The sequence below is a fragment of the Castor canadensis genome, chromosome 2, assembly GCF_047511655.1.
Source record: "Castor canadensis chromosome 2, mCasCan1.hap1v2, whole genome shotgun sequence".
Lineage (NCBI taxonomy): Eukaryota > Metazoa > Chordata > Mammalia > Rodentia > Castoridae > Castor > Castor canadensis.
Window position 1 is genome coordinate 49,669,807 of NC_133387.1, and position 25,888 is coordinate 49,695,694.

The 25,888-nt window shown below is 36.6% G+C and overlaps 1 protein-coding gene and 1 non-coding gene across 3 annotated transcripts; both read left to right on the forward strand.

Annotated features, from left to right (window-relative positions):
- The first annotated feature begins 590 nt into the window (after positions 1-590).
- Positions 591-25,888, forward strand: Samd9 (sterile alpha motif domain containing 9). Of its 2 annotated transcripts, XM_074064740.1 has the most exons (3): positions 591-863; positions 10,922-11,000; positions 18,397-25,888. In XM_074064740.1, the coding sequence occupies exon 3, from the start codon at positions 18,405-18,407 to the stop codon at positions 23,160-23,162; it is 4,758 nt and encodes a 1,585-aa protein (XP_073920841.1). In that variant the 5' UTR covers positions 591-863; positions 10,922-11,000; positions 18,397-18,404; the 3' UTR covers positions 23,163-25,888. The 2 variants fall into 2 exon arrangements, with proteins under 2 accessions (XP_073920841.1, XP_020016740.2); XM_020161151.2 differs by lacking the exon at positions 10,922-11,000.
- On the forward strand, positions 9,642-9,748 carry LOC141420990 (U6 spliceosomal RNA). Its single transcript, XR_012445698.1, has one exon. It is a non-coding gene; the product is annotated as a U6 spliceosomal RNA (small nuclear RNA).

Consider the following 25,888-nt stretch of genomic DNA (forward strand, 5'->3'; position numbering starts at 1 on the left):
GGCATTTGAGCCCTCTAAAACTAATGGTGAAATTTAATCCCCAAAATTTTATGTTGTTCCAGTTTGGAGGCGGAGCCTTCAGAGATAACTAGGATTAGATGAGGTGAGGAGGGAGCAGGCCTCATGTCTTCCTTTCTGGTTTTATGAGAAGAGGAAGAGAGACCCAAGTAGGTAAGCTAGCTGTATCTCACCCTGTGATGCTCTGAGCCACTGTGGTACTCTGCAGAGTCCCCAACAGCAAGAAGGCTCTCTCTCACCAGACACAGACCTGGACCTTAAACATCTTCACCTCCAAACCTGTATGAAATAAATTTATGTACTTTATAAATCACCCAGTCTGTAGTCTTCAGTTATAGCAACAGAAAGCAGTCTAAAACTATATTTAAATATAATAAAAGAAAGAAAACCGGTATTCCCAAGGGACCTATGAAGGCAGACTATCCCATGGTTTGTCTGTAGCCAAGACAACAGGGCTCTCTGCAACCCTCAAAACTCTTAAGCAAAGATGGAAAACCTTTGGGTTTTAAACAAACATACCAGAAGGTGGCATAGTCGTGTCTAAGGAAAAACAGCATTTCAGAGAGAAAAGGCTCTTCTCAGATCCAGGAAACGAAACTAAAACTACATCTGCTTTCTTCCTTCCTCCACCCTCAGTATCAGGCACACCCGGTTGTTTCTCAGTCAGCTTGAGCTGGCACTGATATAGAAAAGGACACAGAAACGTTCGCCAAAAAACCCAGAATGCAGAAAATATTTTTCTCTAACGTTCTAGGAAGAAGAAAACACAGACATCAGATGTTTTCTGCACCAAAATGGATCGTTTCCCCCTCTTTTGTGTAGAAGACATTTGAAAGACAATCTGGGTAAGTACAATAGCTCTTATTAATATTGTTGTTACTTATACTAGCAATTTATTGCAATTAGAAAGTTGAAAAATACTCTAAAACAAAATTAATAATATTCTAAGCCTAGAATTTCTAGACTCTTTTGTTCGGTGACATGAGTCTGCTTTTTATTGGTTAAAAAATGGGTCATAATATTCCATTAAAGTGCAATTGAAAACTAGAGGAACTTTTATTAATGAAATCTTCCAAGGTATAAAAGCATCTTCCAGAAAGAACATAAAATGGAAATTTTAAAGTTTACACTAATCAAAGTTTCCTTCCACCATCTATTCTAAGAAATAGGCAGCTTAGGAAATAGAACTCCCTGATAGCTTCTCAGATATTAATATTAAATGGGAAGTTTCTGTGAGAGACAGTCAGATAGACCTCTACAGGGAGTCCTGAGAATAATGGCAGTTTTATGTTCTGGATAGGAGTCATAGGTTTATGTCTGATTTTCTCCCAAAAGCAACCAATAAAATAATGCAAGAGTATAAGGGATTGCATTTCTGAATAAAGGCCCCCTTTTAGAAAAGCCAGCAAACCCCACAGTTGCCCTAAAAGCTCAAATGGAGGCTCCTAAAAAATACTAAAAATATATACAATAAAGCAAGTTGCACACCAATATTTATTGTAACATTGTTTACAATAGTCAAGCTATGGAAACAACCAGATGCCTTACAAATGATGAATGGATTAAGAAAAGGTGATATATATATAAAATGGAGTTTTATTCAGCCATAAGGAAGAATAAAACCATGTGGTTTGAAGGTAAATAGACGCAACTGGAAGACATCATGTTAAGTGAAGTAAGCCAGGCTTAGAAAAACAAAGGCCACAGTTTTCTCTCAAATGTGGGAGATAGACACAGTACAAATATAAGCAATATTATGAAAAACAGGTCACACTAAGGGGAGGTCACAAACAGGAGAGAAAGGACAAAAGAAGAAACTTAAGAACATGAATATGTGTGATGTACTTTTTACACAAGTATGAATATAGAATTTGTAAACCTATTGAAATCACCATAAGAAGAAGACTAAGGTAGAAAGGAGAAAAATAGAGGGCATGAATCAATTCAAGTTATAATACATATACACATGGAAATGTCACAAGGAAACTCTCTGTAGAGTTATCTTAAACAAATAAAAATACCTTTTATCAAAAACAGAGAACAGTAAGGTAGAACAGGTCCTGTCTGGGAGGTTGATACCAGTTGGGAGGAGGATACAAGGAAAGGGTGTAGGCGGGTGAACATGGTGGAACTATTTATGTACTCGTGTATGAAAATGGAACAATGAGACCTGCTGAAACTATTCTAGGGATGAGGAGAGAATAAAGGAGAATGATGGAGGGGGTAAACTCAACTATGATATATTATAAGAACTTGTACCTTCCCGCCCCAGTACAACAATAATATAATTTTAAAAAGAAAAAGTGTATGTGGATTCAATCATGTAACAAATTCTGCTGTTCCTTTTTTTTATACTGGTTGTTAGGAGAAACTTTTCAGGCCACTTTTAAAAGTATATAAAATCAAAAACAGCTGTTTTATGCACTAACTTTACTCTGGAGCATCAGTACACCACACACACACTTTTTTTTTCCCTTCTACTCCTAGTTAGCCTTTCCCCTACTTTCTTTACCTGAGAGTTTTGATATATGTACCATCCTGTATCACTTTCTAAATTAGCTATAAACCTTTTTGAAATGAGAAGGTATAAAGAAATCATTGATGAGTGAAACACCTATGAATAGTGATGTATATGAGGAAAATTCATTTCTGTAGTGTGTATTACCCCTGAATGGCACTTCAACAATTTTTTAATAATTTATTGAAGGGCACCGCTTTCAAAACTCCAGCAATGGCTTTGGAAGAATCACATGTGAAAAAGGAAGCTTGTTTAATCACATAATCTGAGAGAGAAAATAGTGGAAACTCACTCCTTTTTCAATTTGCTTACTTTCTCAAACACATGGTCAAGCACAGTTCTCTACCCCCCAACCCTAGGTGAGAACATAAGTTTATGTTCTGACATGGATATGCAGCTCATGCACATAAAACAATCCATTTCACTCACCACTCAGTCCGTAATCTGTTTTATGGATATCACCAAAGGGCTAAGACCAGAGTGTGTTCAACTGTAAGAGGAACTGATGGAGAAAGTCAGAGAGATACCAGGAAAAGTGTCCCGATAGGATAGAACAAGAAACAGGACATGAAAACCCTGTACATGATGCTCAGGAACCTGAGAACATCCAGCAGCACAGTGATCAGAATGCACCTGCTTGGTGTCACAGAAGTGAGGGTGGCAATAAAAGTGAGCTGTTACCATTTATGGGTGGAGCAGTTGTGACTCAGCAGATGAATACACATGCGCACATATGGTTTTACTTAGATATGAGAGTAACTACAGGAGGGTAGACTGAGACATTAGACAACTATGAAGCCAGTGTGGGTACTGTCCTGTCACACCTCAGTCCCTTTCCTCCATCACTGCCTGATCACTTTTGATGTCCAAAGGAAGACAGACCCGGAGAGCACAGTTGTCTGTCCTTTGCACAGCTCTTTCACTAGGCCTGCATCACTTCCTTTGAATGCAGAAGCTTGTTGGCCAAAGGACGTGGGAATCGCTGCTCTTGAGCTCTATTTTCCTACCCAATATGTTGATCAAGCTGAGTTGAAAAAAATATGATGATGGCTGGGTGCAGTGGCTCAAGCCTATAATTCTAGCTACTTGGGAGTCTGCGATTGTGAGGATGGAGTCTTGAGGCCAGCCCAAGCAAAATTTCCCAAGATCCCACCTCAACTAATACCAAGGACACAGTACCCACATCTGTCACCTCAGTTATGTAGGAAAGCACAGATAGTAGGATTGCGGTCCAGGCCAACCCAGGCATAAAACAAGACCCTATCCCCAAAGTAACCAACACAAAAAGATCCAGTAGAGTGGCTAACATGGTAGAGTGACTGCCTAGCAATTGTGAGGCCCTGAGTTCAACCCCAGTACTGCCAAATATGATGGTGTAACTTTATATTTGGTGTAACCTGTCAAATTGTTTCTCAAAGTAGCTAAAGCAATTTTTATTACCACCATCAATGTCTGAGAGCCCCACTGACTACACATCTTCACTGGTATTTGGTGTCATCAGAATTTAATTCTAGCTCTTTTGATGGGTATGTAGTATCATCTCAGTGCAGTTTCACTTTGCATGTCTGTGATGGCTGAAGACTCCAGGGCACTTCTAGATTCCAAACCACCACATCAGTCCCTGTAACTGTCAAAAGCCCCTTAGGTTTCTCATCTTCCCAGTAAGCCAATCTTTTCGCAACCCAAGTGCAGAATTAGCAAATGACCAAAAGCCAGGATCTTCCCTTTCTGGAATGTTAGCTCATCCAATCTGTGCCATCAAGTCTATCATCAGCTTGGTGATAAGTTACTAATCTTTCTGGTTTTTGTAGTGCAAATGTCAGTGGCCTCTGTGATCTACTGCCTCACACTGGGAAGTGGGACTCCTTCCATTTCTTCTTCAGTCAGTTTGGGTAAATTATATTTTTTCACAAATTTGTCCATTTAATCTCAGTCTTCAAATTTACTCATGTAAAGTTGGTTGCAATAGCCTCTAATCCCTTTAGTTTTTATAGCATCTGAGAATGTGTATTTATGCTCTCTCTCTCTTTTATTATCCTACTAATCTTTCCACAGGTGAGTCAATTTTATCGCTTTTTATTCAGAACCACTTCTGAACTTTCTCCCTCCTCCTTCCTTCTTCATATTTGTTCTGTTCTTTAAACTTTAAAGTTGGTATTTAGCTTAAAATTTCAGTCATACTTCTATTTTATAGAAGCATTCTATTTTAAAAGCATTTAAGGCTATAAATATTTCTACAGATATTGTTGACACTTTCTTACAAGTTTTGATATGCAGCATTTTTATTACTGTTCAGTTATAAATATTTTTCTTCTTTGGTGTATCCCATTAGAATTTTTTATTTTTTAATTATACTTTTCATTTGAGATCATTGCCACACACATGCAGTTGTAAGAAATAATGAGATATGCTGTATGCCTTTTATTCAACTTCCCCAATGGTAAAGCCTTCCTATCCTACATACATCACAACCAAGACACTGGTATTCATATATTCAAAACACAAAACTGTTCCAGCAGCACAAAGATTTCTTATGTGTCTCTTTAATACTTATGCTTCCTTCCGTCAAGCCACCACCCCTCCTGAACACCAGTAACTGGCAATCTGTCCTCCGTTCTTATGATCTTGCTGCTTCAAGAATGTTGAATGGGGGCCAGATGTGGTGGTGCACACCTACAATCTCAGCTGCTGGGAGGTGTAAGGAGGAGGATCACAGTTGATGGACAGCCCCAGTCAAAGATACAAAACCCTGCCCAAAAATCAACTAAAGCAAAGGAGCTGGGGGCACGGCTGAAGTCGTAGAGTGCTTGCCTAACATACCTGAGGCCCTGAGTTCAATTCCAGTATCATTTTTTTTAAAAAGAAGAAGAAGAATGCTATATAAATGGAATTGTACAGAATGCAACATCTTGGGTTGGTCTTTTTCACTCAACATAATTCCCTGGAGACTTAAGAGACCTGGTGTGTATGTGGTTTGTATATGAAATGTCCCACAAAAGCTCGTGTGTTGATAGTTTGGTCCCAATGTAATATTCAGAGGAGGAGCATTTTGAAACTGGATCATGAGAACGCTCACTTAGTCAATGGACTAATCCATTAATAGATTCCTTATTTGATGGTGTTATTGGAAAGTGGTAGAAAAACTAGGGATTTAATTGGAGGAAGTAGGTCATTGATGGTGTGCCCTTGAAGGGTATATCTCCTCCCCAGACCCTTCCTCTTTGATTCTCTCCCTCTCTCTGCTTCCTGGCTGCCATGAAGTGAGCAACTTTCCTCCACTATGTCCTCCCTCCCTCCATATTTCTGCTTTGCAATGGCCTAAAAGCAATGGAACCAGATGACCATGGACTGATACCTCTGAAACTGTAAGCCAAAATAAATCTTCCCTCCTTTGTTTTACTCAGATATTGTGTCACAGAGATGGAAAAGTAACGGAGACAGTGTGTGTATCAAGATTTTATTCCTTTTCATTGCTCAGTAATATCCCATGGTAGGGATGTAAAGTGGTTTTTTTTATCATTCACCCTCTGAAGGCCATGTAGGTTGTTTCTAGTTTGGGGCTGTATTATGAATAAAGCTGCTATAAACATTTATGTGCAAGATTTTGGGTGTTTGTAAGTTTTACTTTCTTTAAGACGAATGCCCAAGAGTACAATTTCTGAGTCATATTGTAGTTGGATATTTAATTTTTGAGAAAATGCTTATTTCCCAGAGTGACTGCATTTTTTAATTCCCATCAGTAATGTGTATACAAATGATCTAATTTCTCACATCCTGAAGCACTGGGTATGACACTATTTCAAATTTTCATTAGCATATATTGTAACATTTTCATACATGCTTACAATGCAATTTGATCCTCTTACCCTCCCCCATTATCCCCTCCAACCTGAGTCTTGACTGCATCCAGTCCTGGGCTTTTCTTTGTTGGAAGACCTTATTTCTAGTTCAATCTCATGCTCAATGAATATAGATCTGTTTAGAGTGCTTACATCCTCTTGCTACAATTTCATTAGGTTACATATGTCTAGGAATTTATCCATTTCTTCTATATTTACTAAGTTACTGGAATATAAGTTTCTAAAATATCCTCTAATGATCCCCTGGATTTCAGTGGCATCTGTGGCATATCACCCTTCTCATTTGTAGTTTTATTAGTTTGAGTCTTCTCTTTCTTTCTTTTGGGTAGTTTGGCTAAAGGTTTGTCAATCTGACTTATCTTTTAAAAGACCAACTTATTGCTTCATTGATTATTTATATTGTTCTTTAGTCTCATTTTATTAATTTCTACCCAGATCTTTATTATTTATTTCCATCTATTAATTTGGGACTTAACTTGTTCTTATTATGATTTGTTGTTGTTGTTGTTTTTGAGACAGTGTCTTTCTGTGTAGCCCAGGCTGACCTCAAATTTAGGATCCTCCTACCTCAGCTTCCTGACTGCTGGAACTACAGGCATGTCCCACCATACCTGGCTTGTTTTCTAAGACCTTAAGGTATATCATTAGGCTATTTATTTGAGATCTCTCTCATTTTTAATGTACTTATAAAATACCTTTTAAAACTGCCTTAACTGTATCACAAATGTTCTAGTGAGTTGTGTTTCCATTTTCATTTGATTTTAGAAATTTTTAAATTCTCCCGATTTGTTCAATGACCCACTGATCATTCAAAAGCGTATTGTTTAATCTCCAAGTGTGTGTATCCTTCACATAGCTTTTCTTGCTGTTGACTTCTAGTTTTATTTCATTATGATCTGATAAGATACAAGAAATTATTTTAATTTTTGTATTTGTTAAGACTTGCTTTATAACCTAAAATGTGATCTATTGGGGAAAAGTTCCATGGGCTGCTAAGAAGAATGTGCATTTTGCAGTTGTTGGATGGAATCTTCTGTAAGTTTCTGTTAAGTCCATGTGATCTATGATGCAACTTAACTCTGAAGTTTCTTTGTTGGTTTTTTGGTCTGGGTGATCTCTCTATCAGTGAGAATAGGTCGTTGAAGTCACCCACTATTTTTGTGCCTGGATTTATCTGTCCCTTGATGTCCAGTAGTGTTTGTTTTATGAAACTGGGTGCACCAGTTTTGGTTCACATATATTTACAATTATCTTCTTGATGAAATGTTGCCTTTATTAATATATAGTGACCATTTTATCTCTTCTAATTTTGGATTTTGAGGTCTGTTTTGTCAGGTATGAGTGTAGCTATTGCTTTTGAATTCCATTTACTTGGAATATCATTTTCCATCCCCTCGCTGTCAGTCTGTGTGTATCTTTGCTAGTGAAGTGTGTTTTTGTAGACAGTGAATAGTTTGATCTTATTTTTTAATCCATTCAGTCAGTCTAAAACTTTTAATTGAAAGGTTAAGAATGTTAACATTTAGTGTTATTATTAAAAGGTTTGTACTAATATCTCCCTTCTTTGTCTTAAAGGTTTATTGCTTTGCTGAGTTAATTATGTTTGATTCTTTCCTAATTATCATTTCTTTACTTGCTCTTCTGGTGATATTTATTCCTTTCCAAGCCCTCACAAGTTTGTGTAGTTTTCTTTCTCTTCTCTACATAGCATTCCTTTAAGTACCTTTTGCACTGCTGGTTCAGTGGTCATGAATTGCTTTAGTTTATACTTTTCATGGAGGTTCTTTATTTCTGCTTCTATTTTAAAAGACAGTGTTGCAGACTATGTAATCTTGGCTGACAGTTATGTTGCTTAAGGGCATGAACCACATTAGTCCATGCTCTCCTTGCACTTAGGGTTTCTGCTCAGAGGTCTGCTCTTATTCTGTTAGGTTGGCCTTTGCGAGTTAGCACTTCTCTCTTTTGATTTTCAGCATTCTTTGTTCTGTATTCTTGGTATTCTAACTATAATATGATGGGGAAAGGTTCTTTTCTGGTCATGTCTATTTAGGATTCTAAATGCCTCCCATATTCTTTCTCTTGATTTGTAACATTCTCTGCTGTAATTTCATTGAATAAGTTTTTTATGCCTTTAGTCTGTATGCTGGTTCTCTTTTCCATACCACAATTTGTAGGTTTTGTCTGTTAATCGTGTCTGAAAGGTCTGGAATGTTCTGGTTATGATTGCATTTTTTTTTTTTTGCTATGTGAATGTAATACTTTATCAACCTTGTCTTCAATTCCTGATATTCTTTCTTCTTCCTGGATTAGTCTACTGGTGATGCTTTCCATTCAGTTTTTATTAGACTTACTAAATTTTCATTTCCAAGATTTCTAGAGTTTTTTAATCCAAATCTGTATCTCTTTACTGAATTTCTCATCCAAGTTGTTGAATTTCTAATCTTGTTTGTTGAATTTCTCATCCAAGGTTTTAAATTGATTTCTGTACCTCATTCATATACTTATTTGAATCCTCTTGAGATTGCTGATAATTTTTAAAACCAGACTTTTGAATTCTGTCTGGCATTTCAAACATTTCAGTAACTTTGGATTCAGCTACTAAAAGTTATGAACTATTGGAAGAGTCACATTGCCTTGCTTTTTCATATTTCTTGTGTTCTATGTTGTGATTTGTGCACTATTTATATGGAGGTTTATGCTCTTACTGAGCAGCCATCTCTGGGGAGCTGAATCTCTAGTACTACTCAGAGAAGAGAAAACAAACCACTGTAACAGCAACAACACTAAAACAAACCAGATGGAGTTGGGAGGGTGGTTTGGGGGGAGGGAAAGGGGAAAGGGAAAAGGCTAGAATGATGAATATGGTGCAAATAATGCATACACATGTATGTAAATGCAAAAATGATACCCATTATAACTGTTCCAGGAATTGGGGGGGTGGATGAAAGATAGCAGCGAAGGGGGTGAATTCAAGTCTGATATATTTGATACATTGTAAGAATCTTTGTAAATACTCCAGTGTACCCCCACCCAGCACAACAATAAAAAAGATATAAAAATATAATTAAAAATCAATTATAGATAACTACTAAACTACAATAACTGTAGAAAAGATAACGTGTAATAAACTATGAAGACAAAAATTAGTAAAGATAAAACTAATAATAATAAAGGAATTAATTAAAAGAGGGACAGGTTAGGCAAAAAAAGAAGCAAGGATTAAATAAAAACAAGAAGAAAAAGGAGTGCTCACTTTGGCAGCACATATACTAAAACTGGAACAGTACAGAGAAGATTAGCACAGCCCCTGCCCAAGGATGATGTGCAAATCCATGAAGCTTTACATATTTTTTCCAAGTTGTCCAGCAACTAAGAGAAAGGATTGACAAATGGGACTACATGAAATTAAAAAGCTTCTGCACAACAAAAGAAATGGTCTTTAAATTAAAAAGATCACCCACAGAGTGGGAGAAAATATTTGCTAGCTATACATCAGACAAAGGACTGATAACCAGAATATGCAGGGAGCTCAAATAACTAAACTGCCCAAAAATCAATGAACCAATAAAGAAGTGGGCAACTGAACTAACCAGAACTTTTTCAAAGGAAGAAGTCCAAATGGCCAAAAAACACATGAAAAAAATGCTATCATCTCTGGCCATAAAGGTAATACAAATCAAAACCACACCAAGATTCCACCTCAATCCTGTTAGAATTGCTACCATCAAGAACACCACCAACAACAAATGTTGGTGAGGATGCAGGGTAAAGGGAACCCTCATACACTGCTGGTGGTAATGTAAGCTAGTACAACCACTTTGGAAAACAATATCAAGGCTTCTTAAAAAGCTAAACATTGATCTACCATATGATCCAGCAATACCACTCTTGGGGATATACCCAAAGAAATGTGACTCAGGTTATTCCAGAGGCACCTACACACCCATGTTTATTGCAGCACTATTCACAATAGCCAAGTAAGGAAATAGCCAAGATGCCCCACTGCCCACAAAGGGATTAAGAAAATGTGGCATTTATACACAATGGAATTTTACTCAGGCCACAAAGAAGAATGAAATCTTATCATTTGCAAGTAAATGGATGGAACTGGAGAACATAATCTTAAGCAAAGTTAGTCAGGCTCAGACGGTCAAAAATCATATGCTCTCCCCCATATGCAGATTATAAATCTAAAACAAATGCAGAAATATTATTGGACATGTCACACATGAAGGGGAGAGTGCGCATGGGAGAAATCGGGAAAGGGAAGGAAATCTAAAACTGGAATGTGGTTGATGTGCTCACTGTATAGAATCGAATATAGTTGTCTTAAATTGGCAGAGGCCACTATGGAAAGGGAACTAGAAAGTAGTGAAGAGGACTGGTAGAGATGAACCAATATGGATTGTAATACACATATGCGTGGTAACAACACTAGGAATCTCTCTGAATAGCTATCTTCATCTCAAACTAGTAAAAATGCCATGTTTTTCTTATTATCTCTTATGTTTTCTCCTCAACAAAGCTGGAGAACAAGAGAGTGGAACAGATTCTGCCCAGAAATGGGAGGTGGGGAGAAGGTGGCCCAAATAACATATACACATGTAAGTAAATGTAAAAATGATAAAATAAAATATATATATAGAGAGAGAGACGAAAAAAGGGAAAAGGATATGAGGAAGAGGAGAGAAAAGAGCAAGAATTTTGAAAGTAAAATGAAAATGAAGAATGCATAAATAAAATTAGATAAGAAGACAGCTAAACAATAAAAACATAAGAGATTTTTTTAAATAAAGCAACAACAATACTAAACTATAGTAAAAAGATAAAAATTTTAAAAAAGAAATGGGGAAACTTCATTCAAGTTCTGCTAATATTGGAATCTGCCAAGCAGGGCAGGGAGTGATAATGGGTTACAGCTGCAGTTTATTATCTCTCTCTCTGTTCCCACAAGATTGGTTGGTACTACCTAAGTGCCAGAAAGGTCGAGGGTATGCTATCAGCGTCAGGGCTGCATTTGCTTTAGAAGCTTCTCTTTTGAGGAGAGAGAGGATAAAGGAGAATTGTGGAGGGGGTGAATTTAACTAAGATACATTGTAAGCACTTTTATAAATGTCACAATGTACCCCCAGTACAACAATAATATGATAATTTAAAAATTTTTTTAAAGAAGTTTCTCTTCTTTGCATACTGGACACTTCTACTGGCCCCAGTGAGCTTTGCAACCTTGTGGTTTGGGCAGGTTCTCACTCACTCCAGAGGCTCCCTAGATTTTGTAACCAAGATGGCAAATGTCCAAGCCGAGGGGTATCCTTTGACTGTTAGTGAGTGGGGCAAGCAAACAAAGCAGTGACTTCTGCACTGGAGAGGGAGAACCAAAGGAACCCAACATTCTGCCTGCTAGATCTCAGGGCTTTCAGACCCCATCCAGAAAGAAATCAACCTGCAGGAGAGAGGAAGCTGCAGAAACCAAGTGATCCACTGGACCTGGGCTTAGAGTTCTCAGCCCCGCCCTACAGCAAACCACATGGCAGGGAGGCAGCTCTGTAGGCTGAACAATTGCAGGCTTCTGGCTTGGAGCTCTCAGCCTCTGCAGTAAACTACAGGTGATGGTGTTTACTCCTCACCACAGAAGGCAGGGCCACAAAACACCCACACAGCCCTAACTCCCTGTTGTTTAAACATCTCAGCTGGTCCATGTCCAACCTCTCCCTCTCCACAACTGCCTCTCGTGCCTGTATTCCTCCCAGATACTATAGCAGGGTTCCTCAGGCTTCCTGATTTATTATTATTCTGTTTTCAGGTCCCAAGTGCAGCACAGTCTCAAACAATAGGTAACTCCCAGATGGTGTCTGGTTATGTGTAGCAATGCAATCAATTTCTCTCCACTGCTATCCTGTCATGCAAGGGAAGTCATTCTCACACCAGATCCCCTCCTGCCTCCCTCCTGGATTTAAGGCTTGGGAGATCTACAGGTTCTTCCTGCACCTAGGTCAGCCAATCTCTTGTCACCAGTGCTGCTTGTGGTTGAAGCTTCAGCTCTTCCTCCACCACAACCTTCCAAGGAGGCTGGATTGAATTATTTCCTACTTTTCTCTTCATCACCTTTCTGTTTCTCTGTATGTTTTAGCTGTCCTGTCACCTGTTTCTTGATTCCTGATGTTCTACCTCTCTTTCTCGCAGGACATAGTCTCTCCTTTGCTACCCTAACTCTTGTCATTCAGAGTCACATGAAGCTAGTTTGCCATCTTGCCCCAGAACTGCCAGTATCATTACTTTTTTTACTGTAACCATCTATCTAATTGTTGGGTAGCAATATCCCCTTGTGGTTTTAATTTGCATTTGGGTAATGATGTTTGGCATCTGTTAATGTGTTTATTACCATATTTTTGCAGCAGCATCTCTTCCTTTCCCTTGCCACCTTTCTAGTTTGTATTTTTTTTAACTTATGAGTTTTAAGAATTCTTTAATCTAGATAAAAGTCATTTGCATGTTTTACAAACACGCAGGTTTACAGCTTGGGTTTTTTTTATGACTTTAATACTTATTTTGCAGAAAAAAGTTTTTAGCTTTGATAAGATTCAATTTATCACTTTTTTTTGTATAAGATGGATGTCCAATTACTCCAACATCATTTGTTGAAACAACTATCCTATCTGCATAGAATCATTTCTGCATTTTGTCAAATATCTGTTAGGTATATTTGCATGAGTCTACTTCTAGTATCCTGTCCTGTTAATAATTTATCTGTGTCTCCATCAGTACCATACAGCCTTGCTCATTCTAGTTATAAGTAGAAAAAATACTCCCACTTTATTTTTCTTTTTAAATTTTTTTAACTATTCTATTTCCTTTGCCTTTCCATATAAATTTTACAATAACCTTATTTACATATACAAAGAACCATACTGGATTTTTTTTTTTAGCAGTACTGTGGGATTGAACTCAGGGTCTCATGCTTGCTAAGCAGGTGCTCTACTACTTGAGCCACTCTGTTAGTTCCATACTGGGATTTTGATAGAAATTATGTTAAACCTGTTTAATGATTGCACTGCACTGCGTGAAATTTCCAATCTATCTATGTAGTATGTCTCTTCATTAATTTAGGATTTTAAATCTTTCATCAGGTTTTGTAATTTTCAGCCAAAAAAAAGTCTTCTACAGGTTTTGTTAGATACTTAAGTATTTCGTGGATTTTTAGTGATTATTAATGGAATCAATTTTTAATTTGGGGGTCCATATGTTCATTTCTCACATGTAGAGAGATAACTGATTCTTTAAAAATTTATCTTGTATTCTGAAGAGTGGCTGAACTCACGTTAGTCCTGTGAATTTTTTGTACATTATGCACCATTTTCTATGCAACTACTTTCATTTCTTCCTTTTCACACCTATGTCTTTTTATTTTCTTCTTTTATTACATGTTTAGAACTTCCATCATTATGTCAAATAAGAGTCATAAATGTAGACATCTTAGCCTGTTTCTAATCTTAAGGAAACAGCATTGCCTTTCACCATTAATTATGCCAGCTGTAGACCTTTTGTTTTGTTTTCTGGTTTTTATTTTTTTGCTAGAGAGTCACTCTACCACTTGAGCTATACCCCCTGTCCTTTTGTTTTTATTTATTTTTGAGACTGGGTTTCACTCCTTTTTTTCTGGGGCTGGCCTTAAAGTTTCAATCCTCCTGCCTCTACCTCCCAAGTAGCTGGCATCACAGGCATGTGCCACAACACTTGGCTAGCTATAGATTTTTTGTATATGCTTTTTATCAGGCTCTACTCTAGTCCTAGTTTCCTAAGTTTTAATTATGATGTGTGTTGAATTATTATGGAGAACAGGGAAAAAACAGGCCTTGTATGGGGATTGGCACCAGTGGCATTGGGGAGGATATAAGGAAAGGGTGAAGGAGGGTGAGTGTAGTGGAAATAGTATGTACTCATGTATGAAAACATGAAAAAATGAGACCTGTTGAAACTGTTCCAGGAATGGAGGGAGAGAGGATAAAGGAGAATGGTGGAAGGGATGAACTCAACTATGATATATTACAAGAACTTTTATAAATGTCAGAATATACCCCCAATACAACAATAATGTAATAAATAAGAAAAACATTAAAAATCAATTAGGAATAATCTAAAGATGATTTTATTATGTTTAAGAATAAAAAAAATTTTTTTGAAAAGCAAAAAAATAATGTTAATGGGTTTTCAAAGTATTGGATTTGAGTCATGTTTTTTCTTTTAGCTTATCTACTTCTATACAGTTATTGTGTACTTAATCATATCTAATTAAAAACAAAGGAATACAAAAGAAAACTCTACAAAAAAAGAATTTTTGCTTCTATATCCGTAAAGGATACAGATTAATTTTTATGCTTTATACTGTCTTTGTCTGGTTTTTCTTTTTTACTATTATTATTGTACTGGGGGCACATTGTGACATTTATACAAGTTCTTATAATATATCATAGTTGAATTCACCCCCTCCATCATTCTTCTTATCCCTCTTAACCCCATACTTTGAATAGTTTCAACAGGTCTCATTTTTCCATTTTCATACTTGTGTATATAATATTTGCACAATATTCACCTCCTACTACCTCTCCCCACATCCTCTCCCTCCTGCTGGTACCAAATCCCCAAACAGGACATCTTCTGCCCTACTGTTCTCCATTTTTGTAAAAAAAAAAAAAAAAGAAAAGAACATTTTTGTTTGTTTAATATAGCTATATAGGGAGAATGTCCTTGTGACATTTCAGTGTATTATTACCTAAATTACCCAAATTGGGTTATCCCCTCTATTTTTTTCCTTTTTACCTTAGTCCCCTTCTTATGGTGATTTCAACAGGTTTAACAGTTCCGTATTCGTTCTTATATAGAAAGTACATTAACCATATTCACCTTGTTAGCTTCCTTTTTTACTCTCCCCCCTTTCATATGTGACTTTCCCTTAGCATGACCTGTTTTTCATAACATTGCTGTATTTGTATTAGGTCTATATTCCACACATGAGAGAAAGTGTGCATCCTTTGACTTTCTGAGCCTGGCTAACTTCATTTGATGATGCTCTCCAGTTCCATCCATTTATCTGCTAATGACAAAATTTCATTCTTCTTTGTGACTGAGTAAAATTCCGTTGTGTATAAATGCCACATTTTCTTAATCCATTCATCAGTAGTGGAGCATGTTGGCTGTTTCTATAGCTTGTCTATTGTGAATAATGTTGTGATAAACATGGGTGTACACATGCCTTTATTGTAACCTGACCTATATTCCTTTTGGTATTTCTAATAGGATAACGCCAGCTTCATAAATGAATTGGGGAATACTCCTCTTTTTCTGTTTTCTGGAATTGTGTAGAATTGGGATTAATTCTTTAAACATTTATAAACTTCTTCAAGAAAATTGTCTGAGCCTGGCAATTTTTATTTTGGGGGAGATTTCTAAAATTAAAAAGCCAGTTTTATTAGAAATTATGGGACTATTCAAATTATCTATCTCATATTGGTAAATTAGTCATCTTTTTTTCATTCTGTCACTTTTTGTAGATGTTTGTTAATTTTATTTCTCTTTTCAGGGATGTATCTTTGTTTCATTAATGTTCTCCATTATTTTTCCATTTTCAGTATAATTTATGTCTTCTCCTATCTTCCTTATTTCCTTCTTTCTGTTTGCCTTGTGTTTATTTTACTCTTCATTTTATTTTATAAGTTTTTAAGATAAATTTTTAGATTATTGTTTTGAGACTTCATCTTTTCTAATGTTTGCATTTATTGCTATAAATTTCCCTTTAAACACTGCTTTAACTGTGTCCTCTCACAAATTTGGGTATATTGTATTTTCATTTTCATTCATTGTAACATATTTTACCTCTCATGAGACCTCCTCTTTGACCATGAACTTAGACGTATGTAGCTTTGTGTTTTATGATTGTCCTCTTACTTTTCTGTTATTAATTTCAATTAAGATTGCATTGTGGCTACTTGAGAGGCTAGGATCAGGAGGATCAGATTGAGAACAACCCAGGCAAATAGTTTGTGAGACCCCATCTCCAAAATAACCAGAGAAAAATGGACTGGAGGTGTGGTTTAAGTAGTAAGAGTGCCTGCTTTGCAAGCATGAAACCCTGAACTCAAACACTGTTCCTACAAAAAAAAAAGATTGCATTATGGTGCATGCCTGTAATTCCATCTACTTCAGAAGTAAAGACAGGAAGACCACAGTTTGAAGCCCACCCAGGCAAAGCTAGTGCAAGACCTTATCTGAAAAACAAGCTAAAAGCAAAGGGACTGGAGGTATGACTCAGATGGTAGAGTGTAAGGCCCTGGGTCCAATCTCCGCATTAAAAAAAAAAAAAGGCTGCATTATGGTTAACAAACATTCTGTATGATTCAATTATTTTAAATTTGTTGAAGTTTGTTTAATAATTTATGATATGATTACTCGGGCACTTGAAAAGAATGGTATTCTACTGTTTTGAGATGGAATGTTCCATAGATGTAGTTTAGAATATGTTGGTTGATGTTATTGTATGTTGAATATTCTATCTAATCATTATATCAGTTGCTAAGGCAAAAGTATTAAAGTCTCCAATTATAATTGTGGATTTGTTTAAAACTGAAAAGTTCAATTAGCACTTGCTTCACACTTTGCAACAACTTTGATGCATACATTTTAGGATTTTTATGACATCCTGTTAAGCTGACCATTATATCATCACATATTATTCCTGTTTCTGTTAATTTTCTTTGTTCTGAAGTCTATTTTATCTGTCATTAATATGTCCACTCCAGTGTTTATTGATAAATATTTGAATGATATAGCTTTGTCTGTATTTGTACTTTCAACCTACCTTTCATTATTTTTAACTGAATGTCATACATACAGTATGTAATCAGGTCACATTTTTAACCCACTGTACAAACTCTTTTAATTTCTATATTTAAACCACTTACATCGAATATAACTATTGATATGTTAGGGTTTGAGTCTGACATTTTAATTTTGTTCTCTATTCTCTCTGCTTTTCCTTATCTATATTATTTTTCTGCCTTCTTATAGATAACTTGAAAATTTTTTGCAATTACATTTTTATAAACATTTCTTTCTGTGTATCATCTTGGATAAGTTTTTTAGTGATTGCTGTAGCTGTTACACCACACATATTTATAACTTATGGCAATCTGATAGCATTGTTTTGCCAGTTAGATTAAAATGTAGAAACCTTGCTTCCTGTATATGCCTAGAGTCAAATCTGTCTAAAAGGGTTCAGTGGATAGAAAAAGCGCTAGGTCAAATGCATACACTTGCTCCAATCAGAAAGACACTGAGGGATGAGTATGCTTGACCACAGCTATTGGCCATTAATTATCCTGATAAGCTACTCTGGATTTTATTCATATTTCTTGAGTATATAACACAAAGGATCAGATGGTATTACCAATGGTTGATCCAATTAATATTCCCAAAGCGTTAAGTCCTCCATGTGTCTCATGAATATTTAATGTCTGTTTGGTACTTCTATTCCTTCCTATACTAAACTGTACTAAACACATGCTGTATTTAGTTCATCTATATCTGTTATAACATATTTCACAAACTAATTGTTTCTTCATTTACTTTCACATGTTCTCTTTTTTCTCTTATTTTCTACAACAAAACTGAACATTCTTAAATAATACTTCAAACACACATTATAGCTAACAACCATAAAAAATAATGAAGCATCTCTGTAGATATTGATTAGAATCATCTCCAGCATATACTTAGTGAATAAAGCTAGATAAAGAGAATCGTACATAGCACACTATTACTCATGTGCGGGAAAAAGTGCTCATATATTTATATTTGGTAGTTATTTCTCTGAGAGGCTATGGAAGAAACTGGTGTTAGGAACTTTTTAAGTTTTATAACATACTCATATATTACCTACTGAAAACCCTACTGTTTTAAAATTTTTACTTGTAAAATACTAACCCATTTTTCTTTTTCTCTATACAGTTATCAGAATGGCAGAGCAACTAAACCTTCCAGAAAATACAGATGACTGGACAAAAGAGGATGTAAACCGGTGGTTAGAAAGTCGTAAGATTGACCAAAAACACAGGGAAATCTTGATTGCACAGGATGTGAATGGAATGATCTTGAAGTTGTTAAATAAAAAACATCTTATTGATATGGGCATAACACATGGACCAGCTATCCAAATAGAAGAACTACTCAAAGAATTGCAGCAAACATCCTCTGCAGATCCTACTCGGACATCTAAGAGGAAAAAAGGCAGGAAAAGCAGTCCTAAAAAGGAAACTTTGACGCAAATGGAAAGTAGAGAGATGTCAAAGCAAAAACAGAGGGATCAAGAGAACTCAGATATGGCTAATGCCTCTAATGGAAGTTCAGGAGCTAAAGGTTCTAAGCCACTAAAAAGCGAGCCCCCAGAAGACAAGAGAGAGCTACTGGGAAAGCAGCCGTCCCTAGAGCCAACATGTGTCCCTTATCCTTTTGATGAATTCAATGATCCATATCGTTATAAACTACACTTCCATCTACAGCCTGAAACAGGACCGCTCAATCTCATTGATCCAGTCCATGAGTTCAAAGCCCTCACAAATACAGAAACAGCCACTGAAGAGGACATTAAGATGAAATTCAGCAATGAGGTTTTCCGATTTGCTTCAGCTTGTATGAATTCACGTACCAATGGCACCATTCATTTGGGAGTTGAAGACAAACCCCATGGGAAAATTGTTGGCATCAAAGTCACAAAAGTCACCAAAGAAGACCTAATCAACCACTTTGATCTGATGATACACCAGTATTTTGAAGCCCATCAGGTCCAACAAGCAAAGAAGTGCATTCGAGAGCCAAGATTCGTGGAAGTCCTACTGCCAAATAGTACGCTATCTGACAGGTTTGTCGTGGAAGTAGATGTCATTCCACAATACTCGGAATGTGAACATGACTATTTCCAGATCAAAATGCAAAACTACAGCAACAGCAAATGGGAACAAAGTTCAAAATACTCAGTCTTTGTGCGAGATGGGCCCAAAACTAAAGACATCATTAAAACTAAAGCTGATTTCAAAGCTTTTAAATTAGATTTAAAAACAGTGGCAGAGTCTAGGAAAGAAGCAGAAGAAAAAGCCAAAGAAAAACCAGCTAAAAACAAGACTGAGGGACAAAAGCTGGTTAAACTGTTAACAGGAAATCAAGATTTGTTAGATAATTCATACTATCAATGGTACATTCTTGTCACAAATAAATGCCATCCAAATCAAATAAAACACTTGGAATTCCTAAAGGAAATTCCTAAATTGTTTGCTGTATTAGAGTTTGATCCTGAATCTGAGAGCAATGGAGTGGTCAAATCTTTCAAAGAAAGCCGAGTAGCAAACCTTCACTTCCCAAGTCTATTTGTAGAAGGGAAAACAACATCAAATGAGAAGATTTCTAATCTGAATCTTTACAAGCAACCCAGCTGGATTTTCTGCAATGGCAGATCAGACCTTGGTAGTAAAAAATATGAACCCTTAGATCCAATTTCCTGGCAAAGAGAAAGAGCTTCCGAAGTCAGGAAACTGATTTCGTTTCTTACACATGAAGATATCATGCCAAGAGGGAAGCTTTTGGTGGTATTTCTATTACTCTCCTCTGTGGATGACCCAAGAGACCCCCTCATTGAGACTTTCTGTGCTTTCTACCAAGATCTCAAAGGAATGGAAAACATACTGTGCATTTGTGTACATTCAAACATATGTCAGGTATGGAAAGACCTACTTGAAGCAAGATTAACAAGACAACAAGATGAATTATCAAACCAATGTATTTCTGCTTTAAATCTTGAAGAGATAAATGGCACTATTCTTAAACTAAAATCTGTCACTCAATCTTCAAAGAGATTTTTGCCATCTGTTGGTTCATCCACTGTCCTTCTGAAAAAAGAAGAAGATATCATGACTGCTCTAGAAATTCTCTGTGAAAATGAATGCAAAGGTACACTCTTAGAGAAAGATAAAATGAAGTTTCTTGAATTCAAGGCATCAAAAGAGGAAGACTTCTATCGAGGTGGCAAAGTATCATGGTGGAACTTCTACTTTTCTTCCGAAAACTATTCTTCACCTTTTGTCAAAAGGGACAAATATGAAAAACTTAAAGAAATGATTCAGAACTGGGCAGATTCTTCTAAACCAACATGTGTCAAAATTATTCATCTGTATCATCATCCTGGCTGTGGGGGGACTACCTTGGCTATGCATATTCTCTGGGAACTAAGGGAGAAATTCAGATGTGCTGTGCTAAAAAATAAGACAGTAGATTTTTCAGAAATTGGAGGACAGGTGACCAATTTAATTACCTATGGGGCAACAAACCATCAGGAGTACCTACCTGTACTGCTCCTTGTTGACGATTTTGAAGAACAAGATAATGTCTACCTTCTGCAGGCCTCCATTCAAACAGCTGTCGCTGAAAAATACATTCGATATGAGAAACCTCTCGTGATCATCCTAAATTGCACAAGATCACAAAATCCTGAAAAAAGTGCAAAGATCCCAGACAGTATTGCTCTAATACAACAACTGACTCCCAAAGAACAGAGAGCTTTTGAGCTTAAATTGAAAGAAATCAAAGAACAGCATAAAAATTTTGAAGACTTTTATTCCTTCATGATCATGAAAACCAACTTTAATAAAGAGTATATAGAAAAGGTAGTCAGGAATATTCTGAAAGGGCAGAATGTTTTTACCAAGGAAGCAAAACTCTTTTCTTTTCTGGCTCTTCTTAATTCATATGTTCCAGATACTACCATTTCACTATCACAGTGTGAGAAGTACTTAGGAATTGCAAACAAGAAGGCTTTCTGGGGAACAGAAAAACTTGAAGACAAAATGGGCACCTACTCTACAATTCTGATAAAAACAGAGGTGGAAGAATGTGGAAAATACTGTGGAGTACGTATCATCCACCCTTTGATTGCAAGTCTCTCACTGGAGGAGTTGAAGAAAAGCTATAACTTGAATAAAAGTCAAATTATTCTGGATATGCTTACAGAAAATTTGTTCTATGATCCTGGGATAGGAAAAAGCAAGTTTCTCCAAGATATGCAAACACTGCTGCTCACAAGACAGCGCAATGAACATGAAGGTGAAACAGGGAACTGGTTTTCCCCATTCATTGAAGCGTTACACAAAGATGAAGGAAATGTGGCTGTTAAAAATGTATTGCTTGAGGGTATCCACCGGTTCAACCCAAATGCATTCATTTGCCAAGCCTTGGCAAGATATTTCTACATTAAAGAAAAGGACTTTGGCAGTGCTCTAAACTGGGCAAAACAAGCAAAAGAGATTGAACCTGACAATTCTTACATCTCAGATACACTGGGTCAAGTCTATAAAAGCAAAATAAGATGGTGGATTGAGGACAATAGCAAAAACAGGAACATTTCAGTTGATGATCTAACTGATCTTTTGGATTTAGCAGTACAAGCCTCAAATGCATTCAAAGAATCGCAGCAGCAAAGTGAAGACAGAGAATATGAAGTGAAGGAAAGGTTGTATCAGAAGTCCAAAAGGAGGTATGACACTTACAACATAGCTGGTTATCAAGGGGAGATAGAAGTAGGCTTCTACACAATCCAAATTCTCCAGCTCATTCCTTTTTTTGACAATAGAAATGAACTATCTAAACGAGATATGATCAATTTTATATCTGGAAATTGTGATATTCCAGGGGATCTAAATGAATTTAAATTAGCTCTCAAAAACTTTATTCCTTATCTAACTAATTTGCAATCTTCTTTGAAAAAGTCCTTTGATTTTTTTGATGATTACTTTGTCCTCCTGAAACCCAGGAACAACATTAAGCAAAATGAAGAGAACAAAACTCGGAAAAAGGTGGCTGCATATTTTAAGAAGTACATAGACATATTTGGTCTCTTAGAAGAATTGCAAAACCTTGAATCAAAGCTCAGTTTGCCACTTCAAGTAGAGAGGAATCGGAGAAGCTTAGAAGCTTTAAAAGCAGACAAGTTTTCTGGACTCTTGGAATATCTTATCAAAAATCAAGAAGATGCTACCTACACTATGGAATATATAGTGGACAGATACACTTTTCTCTTTGAACAATGTGTTGTCAGAGTCCAGCCAAAGGAAAAGCAAAATTTCATCTTAGCCAACATCATTCTCTCTTGTATTAAACCTACCTCCAAATCAGTGAGGTCAATTAAAAAACTGAAAGATCAGCTTCGAGAAGTCCTGCAGCAAATAGGACTGACTCATCGATTTTCAGAACCTTATTTCCTAGCTTCACTCTTATTTTGGCCAGAAAACCAACAGCTAGATCAAGATTCTAAACAAATGGAAAAGTATGCTCAATCACTGCAAAATTCTTTCAGGGGACAATATAAACACATGTATCGTACAAAGCAGCCAATTGCATATTTCTTTCTTGGAAAAGGTAACAATATGAACAGACTTGTCCACAAAGGAAAAATTGATCAGTGCTTTGGTAAGACACCTGATATTAATTCCTTGTGGCAAAGTGGAGATGTATGGAAGGAGAAGAAAGTCCAAGACCTTTTACTTCGTTTACAGGGACGAGCTGAAAATAATTGCTTATACATAGAGTATGGAATCAATGAAAAAATTACAATACCCATCACACCCGCCTATTTGGGCCATCTCAGAAGTGGCAGAAGCATAGAAAAAGTGTCTTTTTATCTGGGATTTTCCATTGGAGGTCCACTTGCCTATGACATTGAAATTGTTTAAAAGCTTGACTCTCTCCCTACAGGAACGTGGTCCCAGTACCACCTTTTTTCTTCTTAGATACAGATACGTACTTTAAACTAGCACATTTATAAATAGAGCCCCTACTTTTCAATCTTGTACAAATAGTATTTAATTTCCTCTCATACTATTCATGTTATGAGTCCTACGAGGATTATGGTGAAGAAGGGAGGAATGAGAGATATGGAAAGTAACAAATGTCTTCCTTGGTTTGGATAACACAAGCACTGCAAGAGAAAGAAAGGAAAGGAAAGAAAGCGGGATGGGAGGGAGGGACTGAGGGAGGAAGGGAAGGAAGGAAGGAAGGAAGGAAAGAAGGAAGAAGAAATTCTTTATAAATCCTTACTTTCTCAGTGCCAACAATCAGCACACTACAGCCTGTCTGCCAAATCAAGTCTATTGCCCATCTTTTATTGCAGTCAATAAAGTTTTACTGCAACATAGGTATGCTTGCTCCTGTAAGTATTCTCTTTGACTGCTTTTGTGCCACAACGACAATTGAGTAGTTGCAACAGAAATGATATGGCCCACAAAGCCTAAAATATTTGCTCTCTTCTTTACAGAAAAACGTTAGTAGACCCCTACTCTCTTCTGTCACTCTATTATGTCTTTATTATCTTGCTGGTTCTTGGACACTTACTTTGAAAATATGTATTCTGATTTATCAACTCATTTTGGTATCTGATTTTTGTCTTTTTAGAACCGAAATTATTTTACCATCATTTTAACAGATAAATATATTTCCACATTATAATAATCCAGATCCACTTTTCCAAAGAACAGCTGAGTAGTGGATTGTGCATCAAGAGCCTATCTATGTATACTCTGGTTTTGGTATTTTAAAACTTCAACCCATACATATACCTTGATCATAACCATAGCCAAGTTTCAAATTCTATAGCAGCACTTGAGACTGACAGTCCTCTAAAAATATTCCAAGAAATTCAAAAGTGCATTCCCTTTCTTTAATGGAAGGAGGGACTGTTGACAGAAATCCAGAAACCCATCCTTTAGTGAGATGCTGTCCTCATCTCTTTTTAGTTGCTATAACTAATTTAAGCCTTTTTTCAACAATTCACTTAAGACGAAAATCAGTAAGCAAAAGTATCAGCAGGGCCCCTTAAAAGGAAATAATTTGAGGAGAGTTTACTAAAGTAACGATTTACATAAGCACAGGTAGATGGCAGAGAAATGTCAAAAGAGCTAATGAATAACATCAGGAGGCCCTACTGTCAGCAAGCTCAAAAGTGCAGGAGAAATGGGGTGGGGGTGGTCTTCTGTAGAGGACTGCATAATGTCTAACGGGAATTATGAAATCCAGTAGAAGAAAGTAACCAGCTAGGGGTATCTTGCAAGGGGAAAGTTCTGGAAGAATAAATACAGTAAGCCCGCCTTATTTATTATTTATTGCATGTGATTTGGTAAAGGGCAGTCAAAATAATAATAGCTAAAAAGTCAAAAGAAATTTCAAAAACAAACTTTTTAGTTCCCCCATATACATTATACAACTCAGTAGATATACAGAAGCTCTCAGTCAGTCATGGATTATCCTCAGTGATATTTAAATCCTGTGTGATCTCTTGTTTTCCTGCTCTTAATTTGCCTCACAAAAAGAAAATCACACAAAAAGAAAAAAGCAAGGTAAAAGTGAATGTGCACTGGGCACTGGTGGCTCACCCTGTCATCCTAGCTACTTAGGAGGCAAAGATCAGGAGGATTTGGGTTCTAGGCCAGCCCAGGCAAAAAAAAGTTCGTGAGACCCCCATCTCAATGAAAAAAATAGTCATGGTGATGTGCGCCTATCATTGCAACAACAACAGGGAAACATAAAACAGGAGGGTTGCAGTCCAGGCTGGCCTGGGCAAAAAGCAAGACCTTATCTCCAAAACAACTACAGCAAAAGGGGCTGGAGGTGTGGCTCAAGACATAGAGCGTCTGCCTTGGAAGCACAAATCAATGAGTTCAAATCCCAGTACTGCCAAAACAAATTATTTTAGGAGTCATTAATGATACAAGGGAATTACATTGTGGAAATTTCATAGACATGGACAGTGTACTTTGAATGAGTTCACCACCTCACTAGCACTCCTTAGGTAGAAAGCCAAAGAGTGAAAATTGGGAATCTGGTATTTCTAAGATGCTCCTGCCTTTCCTTTTTCCTTTACTTGCAGTCAGACTTGCATCATCACAGTCTGATGAATCTCTCAGACTTAGTAGAATCCAGTCCTGATCATTTACACTCTCTCTCTTTCTCTCTGTCTTTATATATGAGTCTATAAACTACATACATATACAGAGAGAAAGAGAGAGAGATTTTCATATACTATCAATATGTTTTCTGGTAATTTGTTCCTGGAACCACATTTCATCCATCAGGGTAGTCCCTCTTCTCCAAAAATCATCTTCCTTAGTATCCTTGTTGTGATCAGTCACTGGCCAGGAGATCACAGAATGTGTGGTCTTGGTATAAATGCATGAGTGGGTTTAAAACCCAGCAGCTAGGGTCCCTGGTCAATTAAACTCTCTGCCATTAGAAATCTGCAAATATGTTCACGTGGCTGTCACAAAGACCAAACACAAATAAAGAAAAATGAAAAGTCCCAAGTCTAAGATAAAAATAGTCACATTTACTAAACTAAGACAATTTGATTTCTGAATGTCTGTGAACATATGCATTCTTTCAATAAAGTCTTTATAGAAAGCGCTAA